Source organism: Cyprinus carpio, chromosome A1, assembly GCF_018340385.1.
Source record: "Cyprinus carpio isolate SPL01 chromosome A1, ASM1834038v1, whole genome shotgun sequence".
In the NCBI taxonomy this organism is placed as follows: domain Eukaryota; kingdom Metazoa; phylum Chordata; class Actinopteri; order Cypriniformes; family Cyprinidae; genus Cyprinus; species Cyprinus carpio.
This window is the reverse complement of record NC_056572.1, coordinates 8,933,347-8,956,975: the sequence shown is the minus strand read 5'-3', so window position 1 is coordinate 8,956,975 and position 23,629 is coordinate 8,933,347. Positions and strand designations below refer to the sequence as shown.

At 36.0% G+C, this 23,629-nt stretch overlaps 1 protein-coding gene across 1 annotated transcript in view; it reads left to right on the top strand.

Moving 5' to 3' along the window:
- Positions 1 to 15,498, top strand: part of LOC109064184 (receptor tyrosine-protein kinase erbB-4-like) — a 187,273-nt gene extending 171,775 nt beyond the window's left edge. Inside the window, exons 21-27 of the mRNA XM_042741326.1 lie at positions 1,856 to 2,011; positions 2,330 to 2,405; positions 2,904 to 3,050; positions 3,659 to 3,756; positions 3,840 to 4,010; positions 9,037 to 9,343; positions 10,263 to 15,498. Coding sequence (XP_042597260.1) covers positions 1,856 to 2,011; positions 2,330 to 2,405; positions 2,904 to 3,050; positions 3,659 to 3,756; positions 3,840 to 4,010; positions 9,037 to 9,343; positions 10,263 to 11,041 — 1,734 coding nt within the window. The 3' untranslated portion in view covers positions 11,042 to 15,498. The remainder of the gene's footprint in view (positions 1 to 1,855; positions 2,012 to 2,329; positions 2,406 to 2,903; positions 3,051 to 3,658; positions 3,757 to 3,839; positions 4,011 to 9,036; positions 9,344 to 10,262) is intronic.
- Positions 15,499 to 23,629: the final 8,131 nt, after the last annotated feature.

Below are 23,629 nucleotides of genomic sequence, written 5' to 3'. Positions count from 1 at the left end.
GTTAAAGCCTTGGCAACAAAACCTCAAACTGTTTTAGAATAAATTTTGCCTCATCTTGACATGAGACATGAGACGATGAAAATGCTGCCAAGGCATATATTTAGTATACTACAACACAGTGCAATAGGTTTTGAATCAGATGTTATGTTCTACATGGACAGCTCAAGATATTCTGTATTATATTTTGTGTCTTTTCTTCTATGTGCACTCTGCGTGACAATATTTGAGAGAGTGAATGCGAGAGATTGTGTGTAGCAAGTGTGCAGTAGCTGCTCTCAAAGCAGTGTCTGTGGTGTCGTTGTGTGATGGATGGGTCAGTGTCTCTCCCCGTATCACAGAGAGAATGTATTTTAACTCAGTGTTTCTGACTCGGCTCTTGTCTGACTCATGCGTGTTCACATAAATTCTCAGACAGCTGTATAAGTAGCTCTGAGCAGCAATGACTATTGCCTCTGGAAGAAAAAGTCACCAAATGACATCTCGAAGAAAGTCGTGAATTAGTCAAGGGGTTTGTGTGGGTGTGGCTGTGTGCTTGGTTAATGATTTGAATGCACCAGTATGAAGGCAAAAAGCATATTTTTTCATAGGCATTTTTTCATACCTTTTTATTTATTTATTTATTTTTTTTAAAGTATAGTAGATGTTTTGCTACTAACCATTTTTGAAAGGCTCTTAAAAGAATGAAATGCAGTCAACATCATACGCATGTCAGGGCATTATTTTTTTGCAGCTATCAGAGATAAAAATTTTTTTTTTTTTTTTTTACACTACCTTTCAAAATTTGGGGGGGAGTAAGGTGCAAGTCTGAATTAATGTAACTGTTAATTTATTTAACTTCATTTAAATTATTTTTCTATTTTAATTTTATATTATACATTTTATACAATATTTATAATAATATTTATTGGATGCTTGCTGAATAAAATATTTAATTTACTGGCCCCACACTTTTAAACAGTATTGTATCTATTGTGGTTTATTCATATTCTTTGTTCCATTGGTGCATATGAATGAAAATAAATAAAAATCATGCTTTCTTGTGTTTGTTTAATTTAGTCTTTTTGTGTTTCAGCCTGTCATTTCTCATTTTATTCATTAAATGACATATTGGCAGGATATATATATATTTTTTTGGTTTGTTTTGTTTTTTTGTCAAAAAATGGCAATTACACAGCACAACTCAAACCCTTTTTAATGACTATGTGTGTAGTGTGTTTCCAGTGGCCGGTATTCTTGCCTTTTTGTTTGCAAACATCTGCTTCACTTCAGCATCTTCCTCAATGCTCCATTCCTGTCTTGTTGTCCTTCATATAGCCGTTATTCGACCACAGTCATTTCTATCATGGCTCCATTCAGCATTATCCAGAAAAAAAACCCACAGGTCTATTTCCTTGAACCTCACTATCAGTGATTTTCTTAAAGCATATGTGGAGGTTCAGCAGCCCCTCCAGCACAGCTCCCCTCTCCTCCCAAAGGCCAGGAAGTTGCATTTTAATTGAAGATTAACATAAAGCCATAAATCATAGGCAAACTTCTGTAGAGGCACTAAGATAAGTATTAATGCACAGTGACCCAAAACAGCCAAATGGGAGTGAACATGGGTAAAGAGAAATAAAGAGATGCCATTTAAACTTTGATTAAATGTCCCACTAATTTACTGCCTATCTTTAGGAAGGGAATCTAATTTAACAGGGCCGTGTTTAAATCCCTGATGTATTTCTATTGTGGTGGTCTATATGTAAGTGAAAGTAAAATAGCTTTACTTTAATGTTGTATGATCTGTTTTGCTTGTTGCTGTGTGGTATTAAGCACAACTGTAATTCAGTAATAATTGTTAAAATCCCCTCTTCGGCAGGGTATGATGTACCTAGAGGAGAGGCGGCTGGTGCACAGGGACCTTGCGGCCCGTAATGTCCTGGTAAAATCTCCAAACCACATCAAGATCACTGATTTTGGACTTGCTCGACTGCTGGAAACCAATGAAAAAGAGTACAGTGCTGATGGAGGCAAGGTCAGTGTTTGAAACTTGATCCATATTTGTCTAATGAAATTCTTAACATTAAAAAATGCACCAAGGTAAAAGTGAATCTAATCTGAAGATGATTTATGGAAAATTCAGCAGTATTAATTTGTGTTAGCCAGCAGTTTTTCTTGTAAAGAACTTTCTTGAATCCCTTGGAGTGAAAAATTGACGGTTCTCTCTGGGACTCTGTTAGTGTTACATTTCATACCTTCCCCAAATCAGTTAAAGTATTGAGTATCTGAATTGTCATGTTCCGTTGATATGGAAATGCTCTTTGAATAACCAATTTGTACTTTTCTACTCTAGATGCCCATCAAGTGGATGGCTCTGGAGTGCATTCATTACAGGAAGTTCACACATCAGAGTGATGTATGGAGTTATGGTGAGATATACACAGTGAAGCAAATTTTGTTTTACTACTGCTTTTTTCTGATTAAATTACAAAAAAAAAAATCTAATATTTATATTCTTAAAATTGTATAATATTATTTGTATTATTATTTTATATAATAGTGTTAGTTTGATTAATTCATTAATTTGTTTATTTATTATTTATTAGTATAAATAATTTATTTGCGGATTTGTTTTAGTATATTACATCAAATTATATTAATTATAATTTTGATTATTTTTATATTAATTTATTTCTCAAAGGGTATTCTAAGGAGTAAATGCAAATTAGCAAAGGATTTAGCAGTGTAAAACCGCAAAAAGTGGCATTAATAGTTCCCATTACTTATTTTAAACCACAGCATTGGGATACTGTTTTTTATAAGACAGGTGAAGACAACACATACTCTGTAGGTTTCACATTCACTGCTATAGTTCCATTACCATCATACTAGCTAAGAGATGGATTATGTGTTTCACATTCATTTAGGGGTGACTATCTGGGAGCTGATGACATTTGGAGGAAAGCCCTATGATGGGATTCCCACACGTGAGATTCCAGACATCTTGGAGAAGGGCGAACGTTTGCCCCAGCCACCCATCTGCACCATAGATGTCTACATGGTGATGGTGAAATGTGAGTCATATTCTGAGATTTTCTTATCTGTTCATATTGTATGTTTTCATTTTTCAAGGAAGTGTTTCAGAAATCTTCATTTGGTGGCACAGAAATTACATACTACACCTATAATACAATTATGCTTTGCACTTTTGCCATCATTTAAAATGTAAAAAGTGATTGCTAAATCATAACTGGTACATTTGTCTTGAGCACATAAGCTCTCTTTATGTGCTCACTTTCTATTTGTCTTGGCACAGTCAGTTCCACAATGAAGTGAAAAGAGATGAAGATTAAATCTGTTTGTCATAATAAGATTTGACTGGAAGTCCTGTTGATTCAACATAACAATTAAAACACCTAAGAGAGGTTGATATTTTTTGCATGAAATCCACTTTTGCTTTTCATTTGTGCAATACGTGATTGGAGGGGAAATTAAATGAAATCAAGGATCAAGCAAATGTCAAACCAATATATCTAGATATATAAAATTCATATAATAATGTAGAAAATTTCTTTGTTATGAAAATGTAAACACAGTAAAACCATATATTCAGGTAGATTTTACCTGAAAAGTTTAATTTTGTTGTATATCCATGACACATTGTTGGCCTCTTCACCTCCAGGCTGGATGATTGATGCTGATAGTCGGCCTCGATTCAAAGAACTCGCTGCAGAGTTCAGCCGTATGGCACGAGACCCTCAGAGATACCTTGTCATACAGGTGGGGATTGCTAACATCTCTCTGTATAAAATTAAATTTGAAATTTGAAGCTAAGTTGATAATAATTTATGTTGTCATCTCAGGGTGATGATCGCATGAAGCTGCCCAGCCCCAACCACAGTAAGTTCTTCCAGAGTCTTTTAGATGAAGAGGAGCTGGATGACCTGATGGACGCTGAGGAGTACTTGGTTCCTCATTCCTTAAATGCTCCTCCCACTTCCCATATGCCCCACCCACATGTAGATTCAAATCAAGTAAGCACCACGATAAACGTGGGACCATAAATATGTCAATTTTGTGTGTGTGTATATATATATATGTGTGTGTGTGTGTGTGTGTGTGTGTGTGTATGTGTGTGTGTGTGTGTGTGTGTGTGTGTGTGTGAATTATGTGTGTGTGTGTGTGTGTGTGTGTGTGTGTATTTATTTTCTTTTATTTTCACAGTTTTCAGCCTTTTTCTTATGACATCATGTGTTGCTATTCCTAGAATATTTATGGACCTAATTACATAAAAAAATATATTCTTCTTTAACATAAACACTGTTTCCAGGTTTTACGAATTTTCATTACCAGATTATCAGTGTGGTCTCAGACTTTTGGACCCTACTGTAATTGTTTATTATTCCTTTTATTTGTTTTTCTTTGTTTATTTATTAATTCATTCACCTATCTGTTGATGAATGCTTTACATGTACACTACCGTTCAAAGGTTTGAGGTTGGTAAAAAAAAATATATATATATATAAATATATATAAAAAAATTGTTTTGGAAGGTGTCTCATGCTCATCAAGGCTACATTTGTTTGAACAAAAAAAAAACAGTAAAAAAATAATAATAATAATATTGTGAAATACTATTACAGTAAAGTAGTGTAGTATATATTGTAGCATATTTAAATACAATACAATATTAAATAATAATAAATAATATTATATAATAACTTATTATAAATAACTGCTTTCTGATTAAATATCTATTTTCATCTTAAAATGTAATTTATTCCTGTGATGGCAAAGCTGAATTTTCATATGAATTTTCATTCCTGCAGATCATATGAATGTCAGAATGTCAAAGATAGAAACAGCATGGTTTAAATATGGTGTTAGACAGGAAGTAACCAAAGGAGAAGCAACCAGTCAATATTCAGGAGAGGGCTCCCTCTGGTGTTCGGATGGAGGGCCACCAGCCCCCAAACCCCCCATCTGCATCTGCCTTAAGATTCTTGTTGCCAGGTCGATAAGTGACAGAAAAACTGAAGCGGGTGAAGAATAAGGACCAATGGGCCTGTCTTGGGTCCATTTGCTATACTCAAGATTCTTGTGGTCCGTGATAATCTGGAAGGGATGAACGGCTCCCTCAAGCCAATGACACCACTCCTCTTTTGCTGCCTTCATTGAGAGAAGCTCTTTATTGCCCACATCATAGTTCCTTTCTTGTGGCTGCCAGTTTGCGCGAGAAGGCAGCACATGGATGTAGCTTGCCGGGACTGCCATGTCATTGTGAGAGTACTGCACCGATACCACAGTCTGAGGCGTCCACTTCCACCACGAAGGGTAGTTTGGGATCTGGATGTTTCAGAATGGGGGCTGTGGTAAAACTGATCTTGAGATTTTCACAAGCTTTGACTGCCTCTGGGCTCCACATGAGTTTTGTGGATTTGACTTTTAAAAGTGAAGTTAGGGGGGTTGTGATCAAACTGTAGTTGCGGATGAATGGGGAATCCTAGAAATCATTGAAGTTTTTTGACTGTCTTAGGAAGAGGCCATTCTGTGACTGTTTGGACCTTAGAATTGTCCATTTCAACTCCTTGGTAGCTGACAATGTATACTAGGACGGCTGTTTTATGAATGTGGAATTCACACGTCTCTAGTTTGGCATACAGTTGATGTTGTTGCAGGCATGACAGAACTGTCTTGACATCCTTGATGTGTTGTTCCAGGTTGGGAGAGTAAATCAGAATGTCATCGATTTAGGCAACAACGCACTTGTTCAATAGGTCACAGAAGATTTTGTTGATAAAGGACTAGAAAACAGCTGGTGAGTTGGCAAGCCCATACGGCATAACGAGATATTTGTAGTGCCCTCTAATGGTTAGGAAGGTGATTTTCTATTAATCTCTCTCTCTAATTTGAATTAAGTTATAAGCACTCCGGAGATCGAGCTTGGAGTAGATTCGAGCTTCTCATAGCTGCTCTAATGCAGATGGGACTAATATATATATCTGTACTTGACCGTGATGTGTTCAACCCCTGGTATACTATACAAAAGCGAAAACCACAACACCCCTTTCCTACAAACAAAAAAGGGGCTTTTCGGGGCTGACTGTGCTGGTTGAGAGACAGGGGAATGGCAGGGCCTTTGTTAGGCAGTTGTATGTTGAACATTGAGCAAGTTCACTTTGGTTCTAGGAAATTATGGGGTTGTGAATCGCTAGCCATGGGTGGCCCAGAATGACCTGGTACTTCCACGATGGAACCACATAGAAGGTTATGGTTTCTTTATGGAACAGTCCAATATGAAGAGTAACAGGTCGAGTTGTTGCAGTAATTCCAGAGCCAAAGGGGCCATTGTCTATGGCAGTAATGTTTATAGCAGGAACACATGGGGATGAGGGGATCTTGCGTTTGTCAGTTAATTCTTGGATGATGATATTAACTGTAGATGCAGAATCCACTAGTGCTGAAACATAATGAACAGTAGTATCAAAGGTGAGTTCACCTTCCAGAAGAAAACTACGCAGATGGGACTAATGGTAAAGGATATCTGTACTTGACCGTGACATTGTTCAGCCCCCGGTAGTCGATGCAAGGCTGAAGCCTGCCATCCTTCTTTTCTTCAAAAAAGGGGGTTTTCAGGGCTCTCTATGCTGGTTAAGAGACAGGAGAATGACAGGGCCTTTGTTAGGCAGTTGTTATGGCAGTATGTTGACCATTGAGCAAGTTCACTTTGGTTCCAGGAAATTATGGGGTTGTGAATCGCTACCCATGGGTGGCCCAGAATTACCTGGTACTTGCACGATGGAACCACATAGAAGGTTATGGTTTCTTTATGGAACAGTCCAATATGAAGAGTAACAGGTCGAGTTGTAACAGTAATTCCAGAGCCAGTGGGGCCGTTATGTTTGGCAGTGATGTTGATAGCAGGAACACGTGGGGATGTGGGGATCTTGAGTTTGTCAGTCAATTCTTGGTTGATGATATTAACTGCAGATCCAGAATCCACTAGTGCTGAAACACACTGAAGAGTAGTATCAAAGGCGAGTTCACATTACAGAAGAAAACTACATCGAGAAGGATTCAGAAGTTTGATTGTACTTACACTATGATGATTTGGAGGGATTTTCTTGATCTTGTGTGGGCGGATGGCACTACGGTAATTCTCTTCTCTGCAGTAATACTACAGGTTCTCCCGCTGATGCCAATCTCTTTCCTCAGAGGAAAGGCGAGTTGTAGCAATCTGCATCAGTTCAGGAGAGTCAGGGCGTGTCTAGGATTGTTCATAGCTGGCAGACACAAATCTGTGTGAGTGAGGAATGTTGCGCATCAGATTATAGATCTTGATGGCCAGAGTGATGAACTCATTCAAGGATAAATCCACAGCCTTACATGCCAACTCCGCTTGTAGTTTCACATTAAGTCCTCTTTTGAATATAGCCTTGAAAGCGATCTTGTTCCACCCGCTTTGTGTGGCAAGCATTCTGAATTTGATCGCATAGTCAGCAAAAATATTCTGTCCCCCTTCAGGATATTCGAAAACTTATTGGGGTTGGGAAATGAAATATTCAAAAGTAGATTGTATGCATAAATCACTCCCCCAAATAGCGGATGACTAATCTAAGGCTTGTCCGGTTAATAATGACATTAATACAGCACATTTCTTGGAATCTTGATTATAAGCTTAAGGCTGACTAGCAAAAAGGATCTTACATTGGCGAATTAACCCATGACAAAGTTCAGGTGAGCCATCAAACTTGTCGGGTATAGCGAGTCTTACCAGAGAGCTTTGAGGAGTGGTGAGAGAATGGATGTGTGGCGTGAGACTATCATTGGCATTTCTCAGATTAATCAGTTGCTCCTGATATCCCGAGAGTATTTCACTCTGATAGGTGAACGCTGCTTGTAACTGAGATACTTCCGCTGGATCCATGTTTGGCGAAGTATTCTGTGAGGGAGCCGTAGGCGACAACATGGAGGCAGTGTAAGATCAAAAAGTGGGAAGTTTATTAACACTCAGCAACACATCCAAATCACCAGGCAGTTCCATAGTCGTGAGGACAGGAATATATCAAACACACAGGAAATCAGTCCAACAAGGCAGAAACAGTAATCCAAAAGGCAGTGGTCATCAGGCAAGCACAATAGTCATAACTATAGAGCAAAACACAATGGGGGAAAAAACGCTTGGTAAAGCAGTTAAACTGGCAATACTTTGTGAGATAGAAACAGCATGGTTTAAATATGGTGTCAGACAGGAAGTAACCAAAGTTGAAGCAACCAGTTAGTATTCGGGAGAGGGCTCCCTCTGGTGGTCGGATGGAGGGCCACCAGCCCCATTTGTTACAGGAGCTATAAATATATAGCTTATTTTTGGCAGCTGTTATACAGAAACATTTTTACAATACATTTTCAGATTTGAACTTGAGATTAAATAGCGTCAATATTTGACCACTATTTATGATAATACTTGGTAACAATGATACTAATAATTCTTATTTCTGCCAGGAATGCAAAATCTTTCGGGAGTTAATTATATTTTGAATAGAATAACGAGACCTGTACACATTCTATCGTGTGTGCTTCGCTACACAACAATCTTTTGCTCCAAAAGTGCACATATTATGTATTCACATGTTTACCTCATATTTCATTAAATAGAATAGAACCATCATTTCTTAATTACTCGCAGAAAGATGATTTTTCTGCAGATCCATCAATCAATATTGCATGATCATAATTCCCACATTACAGTGGCTGTAAACTTCTGCGTTCTCATGAACCAGGATCACGAAATTTCTGATTTAATTGTTGTTTGTATTGTCACGTTGTAAAATTTCACTTAATAAAATATTTTTATTTTTGGTATTTTATAGTCCTATGCCCTATTGGTAGTTGGTGGGGTAGCATCACCCGAGGGGAATATTTTTTTACAAATCGCACCCTATTGTTTGTCCTGGATGTTTTCTTGTGAACATCTCTTAAACCTTTCCCCCCACCCCTTATTTTTTATATTTAAATTATCTTATTTTACAAAGTTAATTTTCTGTTCCTCCCTTTGATCAGAACCAGTTTGGGTATCATGATGGAAGTTTGTGCCCCGAAGATGTAACAGGGTCCCGACCTCATGAGGCAGGTGCTACAGGAAGTGGCCCCTTGGTCCTGGCAGGTATGCAAAGATCAGGTCTGGACCCAGTAGACGAGAAACACTGTAATGGAAGCTTGAAGAAACAACCCACAACTCACTCAGTAGAGGACAGCAGCGGGCAGCGTTACAGTGCAGACCCAACTATCCTGCTGGGAGAGAAAGGACAGAGGGAAGATACAGATGATGATGGTTATATGTCCCCTATGAAGGACAAGATCTCCACAAGTATGCTCACAAATAATTTATTATACGCTGTCATTGTTCACTCATGTCATGTCGTTCCAAACATGTATGACATTCTTTGTTCTGTAAAACTTAGGAGGAGACATTTTGAAGAATGTATTGGTAATTTATGCAATTAAAATTAAGTTTTGAGTATTAATTTAATCATGTCTAATATTTATGTCTTTTTATAAAATGTGCTGCAATGTGTTTTTATTTTATTTGTTTTTATTTTATTTTATTATTATTATTATTATTCTTTTAGTTATTTTTGTTAATAATTTAAAATGAATGAATTTTATAAATTCTAAATGGTTTGTTTTTCTTTTTTTTTTTTTTTTTACTGTCTATGTGCATAGACCATACAACTAATTTCCCATTGTGGGATTAATAAAGTTGCAACGGAATAATTGAATCAGTGAGTCTTACCAGACTGGATCAGTTCAGAAAACTTGGAATATATAGCACTTAATTTAGCACTTAAGTTGTATGGACTACTTTTATTTATTTTTTAATTAATTCATTCATTCATTTATGGACAGCTCCTCAATCTAGGTCCTTAATCACTTTAATTATATTTAAGAAAAGTGGCCAAGATATTATTTGAAATTTACAATGTACTATTAAGAATTAACAATGTTTCACTGAAGAAAGAAACTCCACTGAAAAGTCTTGAAACGACAGTGAGCAAATTACTTATTTTTTGAGGTAAACTTTTCCTTTGAAGGTGCACTAAGTGAGTGTTTCCACTTTATAAAATATTATTTTACTCATTATTTTACACCTGGAGAAACAAATGGTACACAGTATACTTGCCTATATATCTTTAAAATGATTTCACCTTTAATGAAGAGTCATGGATAAAAATGAAAAAAGTATGTCTGCAGTGTTTTACCAATGCCATTGTCTGTCATCTCTGCAGATCATCTGAATCGCGTTGAGGAGAACCCTTTTGTAACAAGGCATAAAAATAAAGACGTTCACGCTCTAGACAACCCGGGTTACCACAGCACCCCTGATGGAAAGCCAAAGTGTGAAGATGAATATATCAATGACCCCCTTTACCTCAACACATTCAACAACACCAGCGACATGAACCAGGAGATGTTAAGGAAAAATGGAATCTCTATTCCATTGCAGGTGACAACAGTGGCCCACACTCCTGACACCCATGTTCCCCACATCATACAAATGGGTAAACCCCATCATCACAGCCATGGACCACACGTTCACTTCGCCATACCACCAGTTCAGCCTGTACACCCTGATCAACATACTCATTCAGTTCAGTCGGTCCATGATCATGGCATCAAATCTGGCCCTCCAGCACCAGCAGGCCAAATCTGCCTAGTTAGCCATCAGCCAGGACACCCAAGCAATTCTAATCATTCACCCCAAGAGTTTAACTTGGCAAAGTCCAGTAAAGGTGGCACAATGGGCCTACTGGCTCACCCAGTGCAAGTAGACAAGTTGTACAAAAATAGCTTTGACAATCCCGAGTATTGGCAGCACAGCCTTCCACCCAAGGTTACCCCTCAAATCTCCCAAGACTCTTCAGTGATCTGCAATAAAAAGTTCCTTTACAAGCAGAATGGCCGCATACAGCCTGCCATGGCTGAAAACCCTGAATATCTGTCTGGTATGAAGCCAGGAACAGTCCTGCCTCCTCCTCCGTACCGGCAGAGGAACACTGTGGTCTAGTGTCCAGGTCTCCATTCTCTGTAGAGCCTGGTTCTTCTACCAGCACCTTAAATGTCTTTCCTTGATCCTCTGGTGGTCAAAAATGGGACAAGAAACAATATAAGCCACTGAACTGACATTTTATCACAGAAAATATGGAATAAAAACCATGGGGGAAAAGGTCAAGACAGCCCATCCAAACACCATCCATTTCCAAAGACCTCACCAGTCATCCAGGAATTTTTTTTTCTCCTCTACAGGTATTTTAAAGTTTTTCATCCAGGATGGCACTTTATCAGATGTACTGTAGTAACATCATTAATTTGGTTAAATTAGATATTAAGTACACTAAAACAAAAGTTCCAAAATGGGGTTTTCACAGCAATGCTATAGAACAGGGGTGTCCAATCTTGCTCTTGGAGGGCCAAGACTTTAATTCCAACCAGCTCCAACACACTTGCCTGGAAGTTTCTAGTGAGTCTCAAGACATTGATTACTTTGGTTCAGGTGTGTTTTATATGGGTTGAAGCTAAACTACCGCAGGACAGGAAAAGGTTTGGTTTGGACACCACTACCACAGAAGAACCATTTTGGATTCCCCAAAGAACCTTTCAGTGAACAGTTCTTAAGAGAACAAATTTTCCTTAGTTCTTGTCTTAGAACTTCTTAACAATCTGAAGAACCTCTTTCCATTATAAAGAACATTTCGTGCAATGGAAAGATTCCATGGATGTTAAGAGTGTACAGTAGGTGGTTCCAGCTAAGAATGTTTGGATGTTGGATATTTGGATATTTGGATGTTTGAAATTAAAAATTTCATTCTGAATGGACAGAGGAGTGTATTTAAGAGATAATAGGAGTGAATATGCACTTAAATTTTATATTTTTGTGACTGGAACACTTGCACTTTTTCAGCACATCCTTCATACGGCTAAAACTGCTGCCCTACTGGGAAGACAACTGTTAGACCTGAGAGGATTGGGAATTTATGGACAGTTGAGTTCCTCAGCATAATGAATTGAATAGGAGGCTGATAAAGGCACTGAGAGGCATTTGTTCGTATTTGGGAATACAATACAATAATCGTCAAGTGGGGTTAACACCATTTGGTGAGCGTTGAACTCACCTGTTGAGAGATATGAAGAATTAATTATCAGGAAGAATGGCACTGAATGGTTTACAGGGTGTTTACATTAATTTACTTTATCAGTACCTGAATTAAGTAAGCACGGACAAAGGCTTTCTGGGAACTTTAATTCTCATTTGACAGAATTTTTACCTGTTACTTTTGAGTTCTTACTGGTTAAAAGACATAATGCAAGTTAGTCGATATTCTATCAAAACATTGAAGTCAGCATGAAATTGACCCCGTTTACTTTTATAAATGTTCCTGGTGTTCCATGTTTTTCCAGCAATCAAATGTTTCATAATCATTCATATTATTGTGAATGCCTTCCACCTCTGAAATTAATTTCCTTTTTGGCTGACATCAAACCACACTGTAAATTCTAATTAGTAAACCTTACTTTAAAAAGCATGCAAACCGATTGCCTTGAAAAAAAAAAAGCATGACTAAAGTTAAATAAGAATATGTTTTTATCATCAACTTGATAGATACTAGTTCCCAGACTGCATCAACATCAGACACTTGTATAAAACCAAACAAATGTAGATGATCAGTTGTCACAATCTGTCCTGCCTACACTGCCATGTCTTTGGGTTAGTTCACCAAAAAAATTAATTTGCCATTATTTACTCATCAATGACTTTCATTCATTCTTAGAAAACAAATGAAGACATTTTCAATTAAATCTGAGAAATTTCTGTCCTTCAACTGAATGTCTATTCACCCGAAACTTTAAACAGTTGATCATATAAAGCGATTATGTCCCTTCCAAAGACTTGAGCTGCTTTTCCATCGTCAGGCCAAACCATTCTTGTTGCTTAACCTTTCCATTCTGTGCTGGTCAGGCCCAAGCTGATACGAATATGGTTTCATTTTTCACAGTTGGGATAACAAAGCTCTTTGCAATGCAACACAAATGTGTCGGTCATTGTAATGCAAGAGTTAAGATCAGAATCAGAAGGAGCTTTATTACCAAGTGTGTTTACACACACAAGAAATTTGACTTGGCGACAGGTGCTTCCAGTGCAGAAGAAAGTACACACATAGTGCAAACATACATGAAAGTGCAGACATACATAGAATTACACAGTAAAGATTAAATAACCCTAATATAAGAAAAATAAAAAATGCACTATATACAGAAATATATAGAGAGAAAAAAATTTAAATTAATGTACAGATATGTTATTTACAAGTGTACAGATTATGTAGTTTACAATACAATTTCCAGATGCTATGTATAAAAGTGTCAGTTATGATGGACAGTGTGCTGTTCTTGTGCCTGGCTGTTCTGGTGGTCAGTGCTCTGTAGCGTCGACCAGAAGGCAACAGTTTGAAGAGAGAGTGTGCTGGGTGTGTGGGGACCAAAGTGATTTTACCAGCCCTTTTCCTCAATCTGGAGGTGTAAAGATCTTTGAGGTTGGGCAGGGGAGCACCAATGATCCATAGGGTATGAGATGTAAATAGCGACCGTGTTATGAAAGAAGAAATATTTATTTTAATTTTGCTTTTAACTTTTCATAACTTTTCTCAAATAGCTTGCTTGGCTAGCTACAGAGAAACTGGTGACTAGGCAACAGAAAAGTGTTGTGGTGGATTGGAATTGTGACCAATCCTGAGCAGGGACATCACTACAGGCACACAGCACAGTTCAGCATAGCTGGCTAAGAATTCCATATCAAGAACGGTTGGTAATCGGACCATGCCTAACCAAATTCAAGTGAAAATATAACTGGAACTGCTTCTTACCATTCTTAGAACCATTTGGCCCAAAAGTAGAAAAGCGCCTTTAGATTAAACCGCTCCATTCATATGGATATATTTATTTAATATTCTTTAATAAGATTTTGTCAGAGGTTTGGGTTAACAGACTTTCAAAAGAGGAATAGAAATCTCTCATTGTTGTTATTATTATTATTATTTTTAATTATTATTATTAAAAATATCTTAATTCATGTCATGAAGATGAACACAAGTTTGGAAAGACATGCGAGAGATTGAATGGTAGAATTGTCATTTTTGGGTTAACTAGGTATACAATCAACATTAATCTTTATATAAGTATCTCAGTAATATACCAGAAAATACATAGAAAAGTCCCACAATTATGTGCAATTTAAAAAAAGTGTTTCATTCACCAAAATACACCACTAACAGTTCTAACAGCGGAATAGAAGATCTTTGGTGCCTGTTCAGCCTAGTTCAGACTACACAACTTTAAACGGCGGAAGATCGCTGTGCTGTTCAGACTAAATGACTTGCTCTCTTTAAGTTGTTTCACACGATGTGACACTACGTAAATGATCCACAACTGGCCTTGGAGTCATACACTACTCCAGGGGTGTCAAACTCAAGTCCTGGAGGACCAGAGCCCTGCATAGTTTAGATTCAACCCTAATTAAACACACCTGATCCAACTAATCAAGTCTTTCAGACTTATTTGAAAGCTACGTGGTATATGTGTTGAAGCAGGGTTGGAACAAGACTCTGCAGGGCTCCAGCCCTCCAGGAATTGAGTTTGACACCCCTGCACTACATGATATGACAACAACTCTGTCACCCAACGACTCTACACAGTCCACATTTTGTCACGAAAACACACGCAAGAATTTGAACAGAAATGATGCAAAACAACAAGTGAAACAGGAGTTGTTTATTTGAAAATGGACGCTGGAAAGAAATTGCGTGATGATCTGTTCTGAAAAATTTCGCTCCATTTCTTGTGTCCAAACTTTTCTTAAAGCAACACTATGTAGTTTTTTGACCTTAAAATAATGTCTCTAAAGTTATTTCAGTGGTAGAACACCTCTTAACCGGACGAATTCCACTGCCGCTGCTACCTGAGCAGCCTCCTAGCCGTTCAAACCACACTCTGTAAGTTTTGGGTCGGTACACACAGCCCCACCCATCTGCTTTCAGCGGAAGAGTGCAACCTGCTTTACGGCATACGTAACATATTTTACTCGTAGCCTGGGTGGAGTTAGCCAACAGTTAACTATAAGACGAAACAATCTAATATGCAAGTCTCAAAACCAATGCCATGGCAGAGCCAGCAAAGAAACCGAAAAGGGATTTGTTGGAGGAAGCAAAGAAAAGACAGTTCCATCAGCTATGTCAACAAATTCATGTGTATTGCGCTGCCCATGGGCAAGCTTATACAGCAACAGTATTTACGACACTGGTATAAGACAATTGTGCTTATCAACCACATGGGGGAACCGTGTAAAAGTTACATGGTGTTGCTTTAAAGCCATGTTGCTGCTGCTGTTTTTCTTCTGGTGACCTCAACCCATGCCTTGCTCTGTCACTGGCTGTAGCTCGTTGTGACACCATGTGATGTTGAGTCGGCAGGTCCAGATATTTAGCATGTTAGATATTTGTTTGGCATTGGCAAGGCGTCAGTGAGCCTCTTTGATGTGTCGCTGTGTAGTTCACACATAAAGATTGCCGAGCGCTGATCGCCCACTGCTTTTCCCCCGATCAAAATCCGACCTCTCAGTGAGTGCTTAAAATCCTGTAGTGTGAACTTGGCATTACATAACATCTACAACGGATGCATTCGGTAACATGTCACGTCATACCACAACAGCTAGAAGCTGTCCACCCTAGGAGAGACAAAGTGAGTGTTGCAAATACCCACATCTAGTGTGAATAGAACCACTGATTATAATTGGTTCTATTGTCGCACCACGCCACTTGCATCCAGTGTAGACAAGGAGTATGTGAGTTAAAATGTGCATCAGACAGAAAGATACATTCACAAATAATTATTTTTTGTTAACTTATCTTATTATTATTGTATAGACAAATTGCAAACAGTCTCTCATGCTTCTTTTCCCAGCTTCAGCAAAGTCGATGCCAATTCACCTTAGCGAAACAATGTCAGTATGCCCAAATCCAAACCGTTGCTTGTTGCACATGTTCTAACCTTCCTTATTTCTAATGTTGTTTTGTTGCACATTAATAACATATTAGTGCACTACTGCCTCTAATTGGTGTATTAATGTCATTGCTTCCTTTGTGGCTACTTCATTATTTTAAGTACGCGTCACTCAAAGTAGTAAGTTGTTTTATTCACCTTGAAATTAACTGTAACTAAAAATAAAAAAAAGTATAACAACTATCACTAATTATATCTAAGTAAGGTAAACTATTGGGTTTTACAGTGCAAAAGCCAACTAGCTACTGTGGCATTGTTGAAGCTGCTGTTGCAGATAATACATCCTTTCTAAATTCTTGTCAATTGATAATGCAGTAATTTAAAGTTAGCTAATGGTAATGTAAAAGGTTACGGCAATAATAGCAAATAATGATTTCTTTGAATAAGTATTTTCCTTCTTGACCTTCAGTCAAAAAGCCTCCTCAAAAGTTTGTGTCAGAGCAATTTTAGAAGTTTCCCAACTGACAATTATCATTCAGGGCATTTTATGGTATGGTATATGCCAAATTTCATAATCCAGTATTTTCCACTTGATAAAATCTGAAAAGTCTGAACATTCTGGTTAGCATCACAGTCAGAAAGAAAATTGGGTTCTGAACGCTGTTTTATGTTGACTTTAAGCGAAAGTTCCAATCATAAACTTTCAGTGTTTTGTAAATTATATTTTGCCTTGATATTTGTTTCTATGTGTCTAGACTGCGTTCTGATTCCAACTGAAGTTGGCAAATCAAATAAATTTAGTTTTAATCTGCTGGTTAACATAATTACTAGAAATTTTGAGTTTGTGCAATTCAGAGTGTCAGTACTGAGCCTTTGTCAAATCTGTAATTGGAACGTGGAATTTGGGCACAACATTTATTTTGTTATCATTACTATTTATTCACAATGGCTGCTATACATTTTCATTTGGGGCATTTCATTGTATTTCATAACACTATTTCTAGTTAAAACAGCAGGTTTACTTTAATTAGAAAGGTGTACATGTGATGTTGTGTTATGTATCACAATGTCACATAACTGAGCTGTAATTTGTAAAATTGCAAACACTAAAGACATTAATGTGCCACTCGTCAGCTCTAACATAATTCAGAAAACAGCCGTTAGTTTTTATCACTGTCAGTGGTCTGGAAATATGTTGTTGGTTTTTTTTTTTTTTTTTTTGTCTATCTGTGTTTTCTCATCTAATAGCAAGTGTAGCACAAATACAGTAAGTGTTGCTCTGTAGTTTCCAATCTACTGTCGCTCTTAGTTTCATGTTTCTGTGTAGCTTTTAATGACTTATTGTCAGAAGACAAGTGTGTTGGTTAAACTTTTGGTTACAGTTTGCCCAATTTTTATAATAAATTATATAATGGATATTGTGTTGCAACAAGACAAACATTTCAACAGACTTTAACTGCCAGATATCACAGCCTAATTCTGAGGCATCTTTATCATTGTAAACATTTGATTTACAAATACCATTTTTGGTAAGAATTTAGCTGTTTTAGTACTGCATTATTGGCCAGTGTGATCTCAGTGTTAGATGGAGTATTCGTGTGTTTGTACATATTTATGGATTTAGATTCAAGTTAAGAGCATTATAAAGTGTAAACCCTTTTGCATGTGTAACTTTAGAGACCAATCCCACAGTCTGGTCAGAATCAGTGAAAGCTTTCTGTGAGAAAGACCTTTTTAACCCAAATCCTACTAATTATCACAGCTAAGCATGAAATATAAGTGAAACATTTTTTTATGTTATGGTGTAAAAATGTATGTTTTTCCCTCATGAATGTATATGTTTAAATCATTTGTGTTATAAATCGAATAAAATTTGTGATTATTTATGAATTTGTAAACATCTAAAGTTAATATGTACACTAAAAATTTGGGGTCATTTTTGTGTTTTATGCTCACCAAGGCTCATTTATTTGATCAAAATTACAGTCGTTTTTTTTATTTCATTTTTTATAAATATTGTGAATTAATATTAAAAAAAATAAAAGTTTTCTACTTTAATATACTTTAACATAGATTTAATTCCTGTGATGCAAAGCTGAATTTTCAGCAGTCATTACTTCAGGCTTACTGTCACATGATCCTTCAGAAATCATTCTAATTATGATTTTGTGCTCAGGAAACATTTGTTCTTATTATCAATGTTGAAAACAATAGTGCTTAATACTTTTGTGGAAACCATGATACTTTTTTTCAGGACTCTTTGATGGATAGAAAGTTCAAAACTACAGCATTAATTTGAAATAGAAATCTTTTGTAACATTATAAATGTCACTTTAGGTCAATTTAATGTGTCCTTGCTGAATAAAATAATTAATTTCTTTCAAAAAAACAAAAAGAAAAAAATCTAAATTGAAAGGGAAAAAAAAATACAGACCACAAACATTTGAACTGTAATGTAAAAGGGTTTGCAGTTTATATTCTCTCAATACATTAATAAGTGAACCACACTTTACATACTATAAACAATGCCTAAATGAATACTAATGAGATCATGCTGAACTGGCCGAAAAGATTTAATTTAACCATATTTAATACAATTTAATAAAATATTTCAGCATTTTACTTGAATTGTTAACTTAACATGTAAACTGTTGCATGTGGAACCACTGCAGGGAAGCATCTTTTTACACAAATTTAGCATTTTTATGGACTGCTAAGAATCATCGTATAAGATTCAAACAATTTACAGTAATTCAGTGTTCAGTATCTACCAAACTGTGTTTAAACATATAAGACATATGACAGACCATGTAGTGGGATGTACAGATTTTTGTACACACTTACAAACATACAACATTTTGTGTGCAGGAAAATGTACTGTATTTCTGAGCCATGAAAGTACAAGCATTTGGAGTGACTGCTCTGTAATATGTATGTTCTTCTAAACCAAAGTGAATAATATTTTTGTAGAGTGCTGAAAGATTTGGGAAAGTGTAAATATATAGAGACTGTTGCATAATTATATATATATATATATTCTATATATATATCTATATATATATATATATAATATATATATATTCAGTAACTTTGTATTTGTTATATATATATATATTCTTTGCCATGAAATGTTCAGTTCTGTTTAAAATGCACCATCTGTAGTAATGGTCTGACATTGTGTCAGTAACTTTGTATTTGTGATGTTTGATTTGATCTCAAGTGATGTTTTCATCGGGCCTGTTTCTTTGTGTGTCATGCTCTGTTCTGTGGATTTCTTCTCTTGCTGCTTTAATGGTTAGCTGTGGCCCTTTCCTTCTCTACATAAGTGCCCATTTTCTCTGTTCTTTATCTTTGTTAGTTGTAAATATGACTGTTTAAGACTTACAGCAAGACAAAACATTATCTACTTCTGTCAACCTAATTTTAAAACTAAATACTGATCTATCTTGAGTGAACTATCTTTATGTATTATATATTTTGTTTCGTTTGTCTGCATTTGGTTTGATTGCTTTTTAGTAGATATGATCAAATGTACATGGTCAGTTATGAGAGAATTCTCCACTGAAGCACTTGTGGTAATATTTGTTTAAAATTACTGGGTGGCCACATAACTAGAAATATGTAAAATAATTTACAGTAGCGTAAAATAAATATATAAGTCACACTTAAAATGATTTTCGGTGCATTTGATAAAATATTAAACCAAATGGCTTTTGCAATCATGCTAGAACTTTCTTATAATTAACATTTTTGAATGTACTTTAACCTACTGGTGATTTTTAGTAAATGTATGAATTCAGCTCCTGTCAGTTTACAACCACAAAGTGTCAAAAGTTAAATTTTTGTTTTTTATTATTATTTATTTTGTTTATTTATTATTTATTTTATTTATTTATTTTTTGAAAAGTGTGCTATCATTATGTAAAATAAATAAATGCCATTTGCTTTGATATTTTGTTATTTAATGCAGTGATATTCAGGCATAAGTGTGGCCAGATTATCTTTGGGCCACTGTGGTTTAGAGCTTTGTCAGTTGTGTAGGATTATTTTATTTTCTATAATAACATAAAAACAAATGTTAGAGACAAAACTCCTTATGGTCAGTGGTTCAGATCATAACCCTTTCTGTTTCCATTTTAATTGGTAGTGAACACTCTTCACCAAACTGAATGCCAACTGAACATGAATACTTCATATTTGTTACATGATCCTGTTAAAAAGTACAATTTAAATTAAAAATAAATAAAAAATTAATTTGAACAAAAAAGAAAGTGTTTTACTACTGCGCATACTACCATAATAATGCACGCATTATTTTATGCAAATAAAGTCTTCTAATGATCAACTGTAAGTATCTCATAAACATAATCTTTCATATACTATATATTAATCTTATTTGTTTTATCAAAAAGTTAAAAACTGTTGCACATGCATCAAACAGCATCAGCAAATCTTTATCTGATTATTGCAGCATTAAAAGTGGGTTGTTGCTAATGTGTTTAATGAAAGTTTTTGATCGTACACATCATGAATTCCACCACAACAAAGTTTTAAACAAAATTCCCTAGTTATGTGCATGAGTTTCAGCAAAGTTATCTTCAAGTCAACAGAAATATTTTGCTGAACTCAGAGACTTTCACTCCAGTCATAAATAAAACACAACTGTCCAATGCTGGGACACCTCTCTGAAGTTTCTGATATTAATACTAATCAGCCAACTGCATGCTGGGTGTTCAACATGTTTATGCAGTAAAACCCAGCTTGTTTAAAAAAAGGAATGGCAAAACGCTTTGTTAGTCTGTGCAAATGCATTGTCAGGTTGCTAGTGTGGTTGTCAGGGTGTTGCTATGCGATTGCTAAGATGTTCTGCATAATTTTTAACATGCTAGGTCATTAATCTGATTGCTTAGAAAAACAATAACACATATCTTCTCAAGAAAATCCAAGCCCGCAGGACTCAGGCCTTTCAACAGGAAACAGTTCAACTTTGGTCATTTTAAATTTAAACCCTGTGTAAACTCAATCCTAGGTTATCTCATTTCACGTTTCACACTGCTCATAGTTTACCCAGAGCAAACAATTAATCCTGTGGGCACCTTTTGCTAACTGCAACGCTCTAATTGGTGGATTTTTTTGCACAACGTCATTGGTATTTCACCAGACATTCTACTATCAAACACAATTATTTTACAAATAAGTTCTATTTGTATGCGCTGTAACATTCTAACACCTCATCATTTCACACTGTATAAGTCTGCCACCGTGAACGGGGTTAGCACTACAAAAGCTGCTCATTTGCAGGGTTTCATAGCCCCGGGTATAAAACGATGCTAATCTGCTTCTAAATTACAAGTGTGTTCCAGAGTTGAAGCAGGGGTTTACAGTAACCCGAGGTTGAGCGCAGTGAAAAGCACTTAAGTATATGGAATAATATGAGGAATATTATTGATAGCCTAGTCCAGAGGTCTTCAACCCTTCTCCTGGGGACCCACTGTCCTGCAGAGTTTAGCACCAACCCTAATCAAACACACCTGAAGCACCTAATCAAGCTCTTCAGGATCACTTGAAAATACACAGGTGTGCTGAAGCAGGTTAGAAATAAACTTTGCAAGACAGTGTCCCCAGGAGCAGGGTTGAAGACCTCTGGCCTAATGTTAGGCTTCAAAATGGGACAACGAGTGCACATTGTGAAGAAAAAAAGCTTTGAGATGAAAAAAGAAAATTGTTTCTTTATTTATTTTAAGTGCAAAACAACATCTTGCAGAAGGAAGTGTCAACTCACTAAGACAGGCTCTTGTTAGATCTACAGGGCATGCAATTACACAAAATCAGTCTGTATCTACTGCTCTGATGACAGCATTGTTGGACAACAATTGCTATTTAATTGGGGTTGCCACACTGACAGGAATGTTACTTCTTTAACTGTCAGGTGGCTGTGTCATTAAAGCTGTATTGGACGTGCTTGTCAAGTCTTAATTATCCCTTGACATCTTTGCATAACAGCCTTTCCCTAGTCTTCTATTTATATTTCTCACACATTATTTTTGCAGTGTTATTTTTTTTTGCAGGAATGAAAGCCTAAGCAACACAATATATTGTTCTAATCAGTTCATCGCACCTAGTCTCATTTATTACAGACAAGCTTTCTGTCTGAGCTGTATCTTTAGGCTAATAATGCCTCATGTGGAGCGTTCGCAAAAATTCCCAACAGACATTTCCAGTGCATGTATTCTTAAAACTAAGAAAAACTCACTTTAAACTGTATTCGCCTTATTCTGCCTAAAAGCTCCCATTTCTTGGATATTTGTGCAAGTCTGTTGATTACATTAAAATGCCCCAAAATAATATTTCTGCATTTTAAATATTTCCATAATGCATTTTGACACACATTCTTTTAGACACTGCATGTCTAGTTCCTTTTAAAATACCAAACTGCTATTTTAAAAGACTCCAAGTGTACTTAAAAAATAAAATAAAAATATGAGCAGCTTCAAGGATTAATGGAATCAATTTTTCTTTGCTCAACCCTTTCGATGATGCATTTTTCTCTTTTTTTTCTACATCAGAAGGTATAAATATCAAAGAGTTGTTTGTTTTGTTCTGTTGGCTAAATAAAATAAGCACAAGTATACTACATAAAATAGTCTTGGTTTGCTCTTGTATCACTGTTATAGTCCATCACACACAAATCTGAGTTTTAATGCATGTTGTTTGTGAAAAACGAAACTGTCTGACTGGATTCCTAATACCCAATCAGTGTGTAGAATACCTGCTCTCATGCTTGATCGCTGTTCTCAAGTATTTTGCCCTGGTTGCATGTTTAGACTTTTTTTTCCATTCAGCATCACACTAGATAAGAGGCAGAGATGGAAAGTTGTTATTTCCACAGCATCCCACCAAGTTATGACACAGCATTCTCCATCTCTTGTATTGTAAAGCTGTTCCCATACAGATGTACACCAATCATATTTATTTTCTCTGACCAGTAAGAGCTGCCAAACATACTGTATTTGGTAGTAGTAATAGTAGTAGTAGTATTGCAAAAAATATAACTGTGTGTGTGTGTGTGTGTGTGTGTGTGTGTGTGTGTGTGTGTGTGTGTGTGTGTGTGTGTGTGTGTGTGTGTGTGTGTGTGTGTAAATTATATGATTATATTTATTAATATTTATTTTAATAAATTAATGTAAATAAATAATATTTAAAATAAAATATAAATATAAATTATATATGTATATAATATAAATTGTGATGTAATATATAATATATAATATTGCAAAGCCAAACATCTTTTTATTTAATTGATGGAGGTGATCTTAAAAAAAATAACAATAACTACAAAATAATTTGCAGTGCTCTTCTGAAAAAAAGGCAAAAATTGTAAAAATGATGCTCAGTGCAAATTATAAACTATATAATAATGTATAGTTAAACAAAAAGGCTTTCACTTCTATATTTTGGTTATATTTCTGGCATCATGAAACCATCTGAATTTGAAAGATTTAAATAATAATAATAATAATAATAATAATAAAATGTATTAATATGTGTTTGATTTTAAGATGTCTTTGGTTAATTTTTGTTGAGTAGGAACAATGCCCAATGT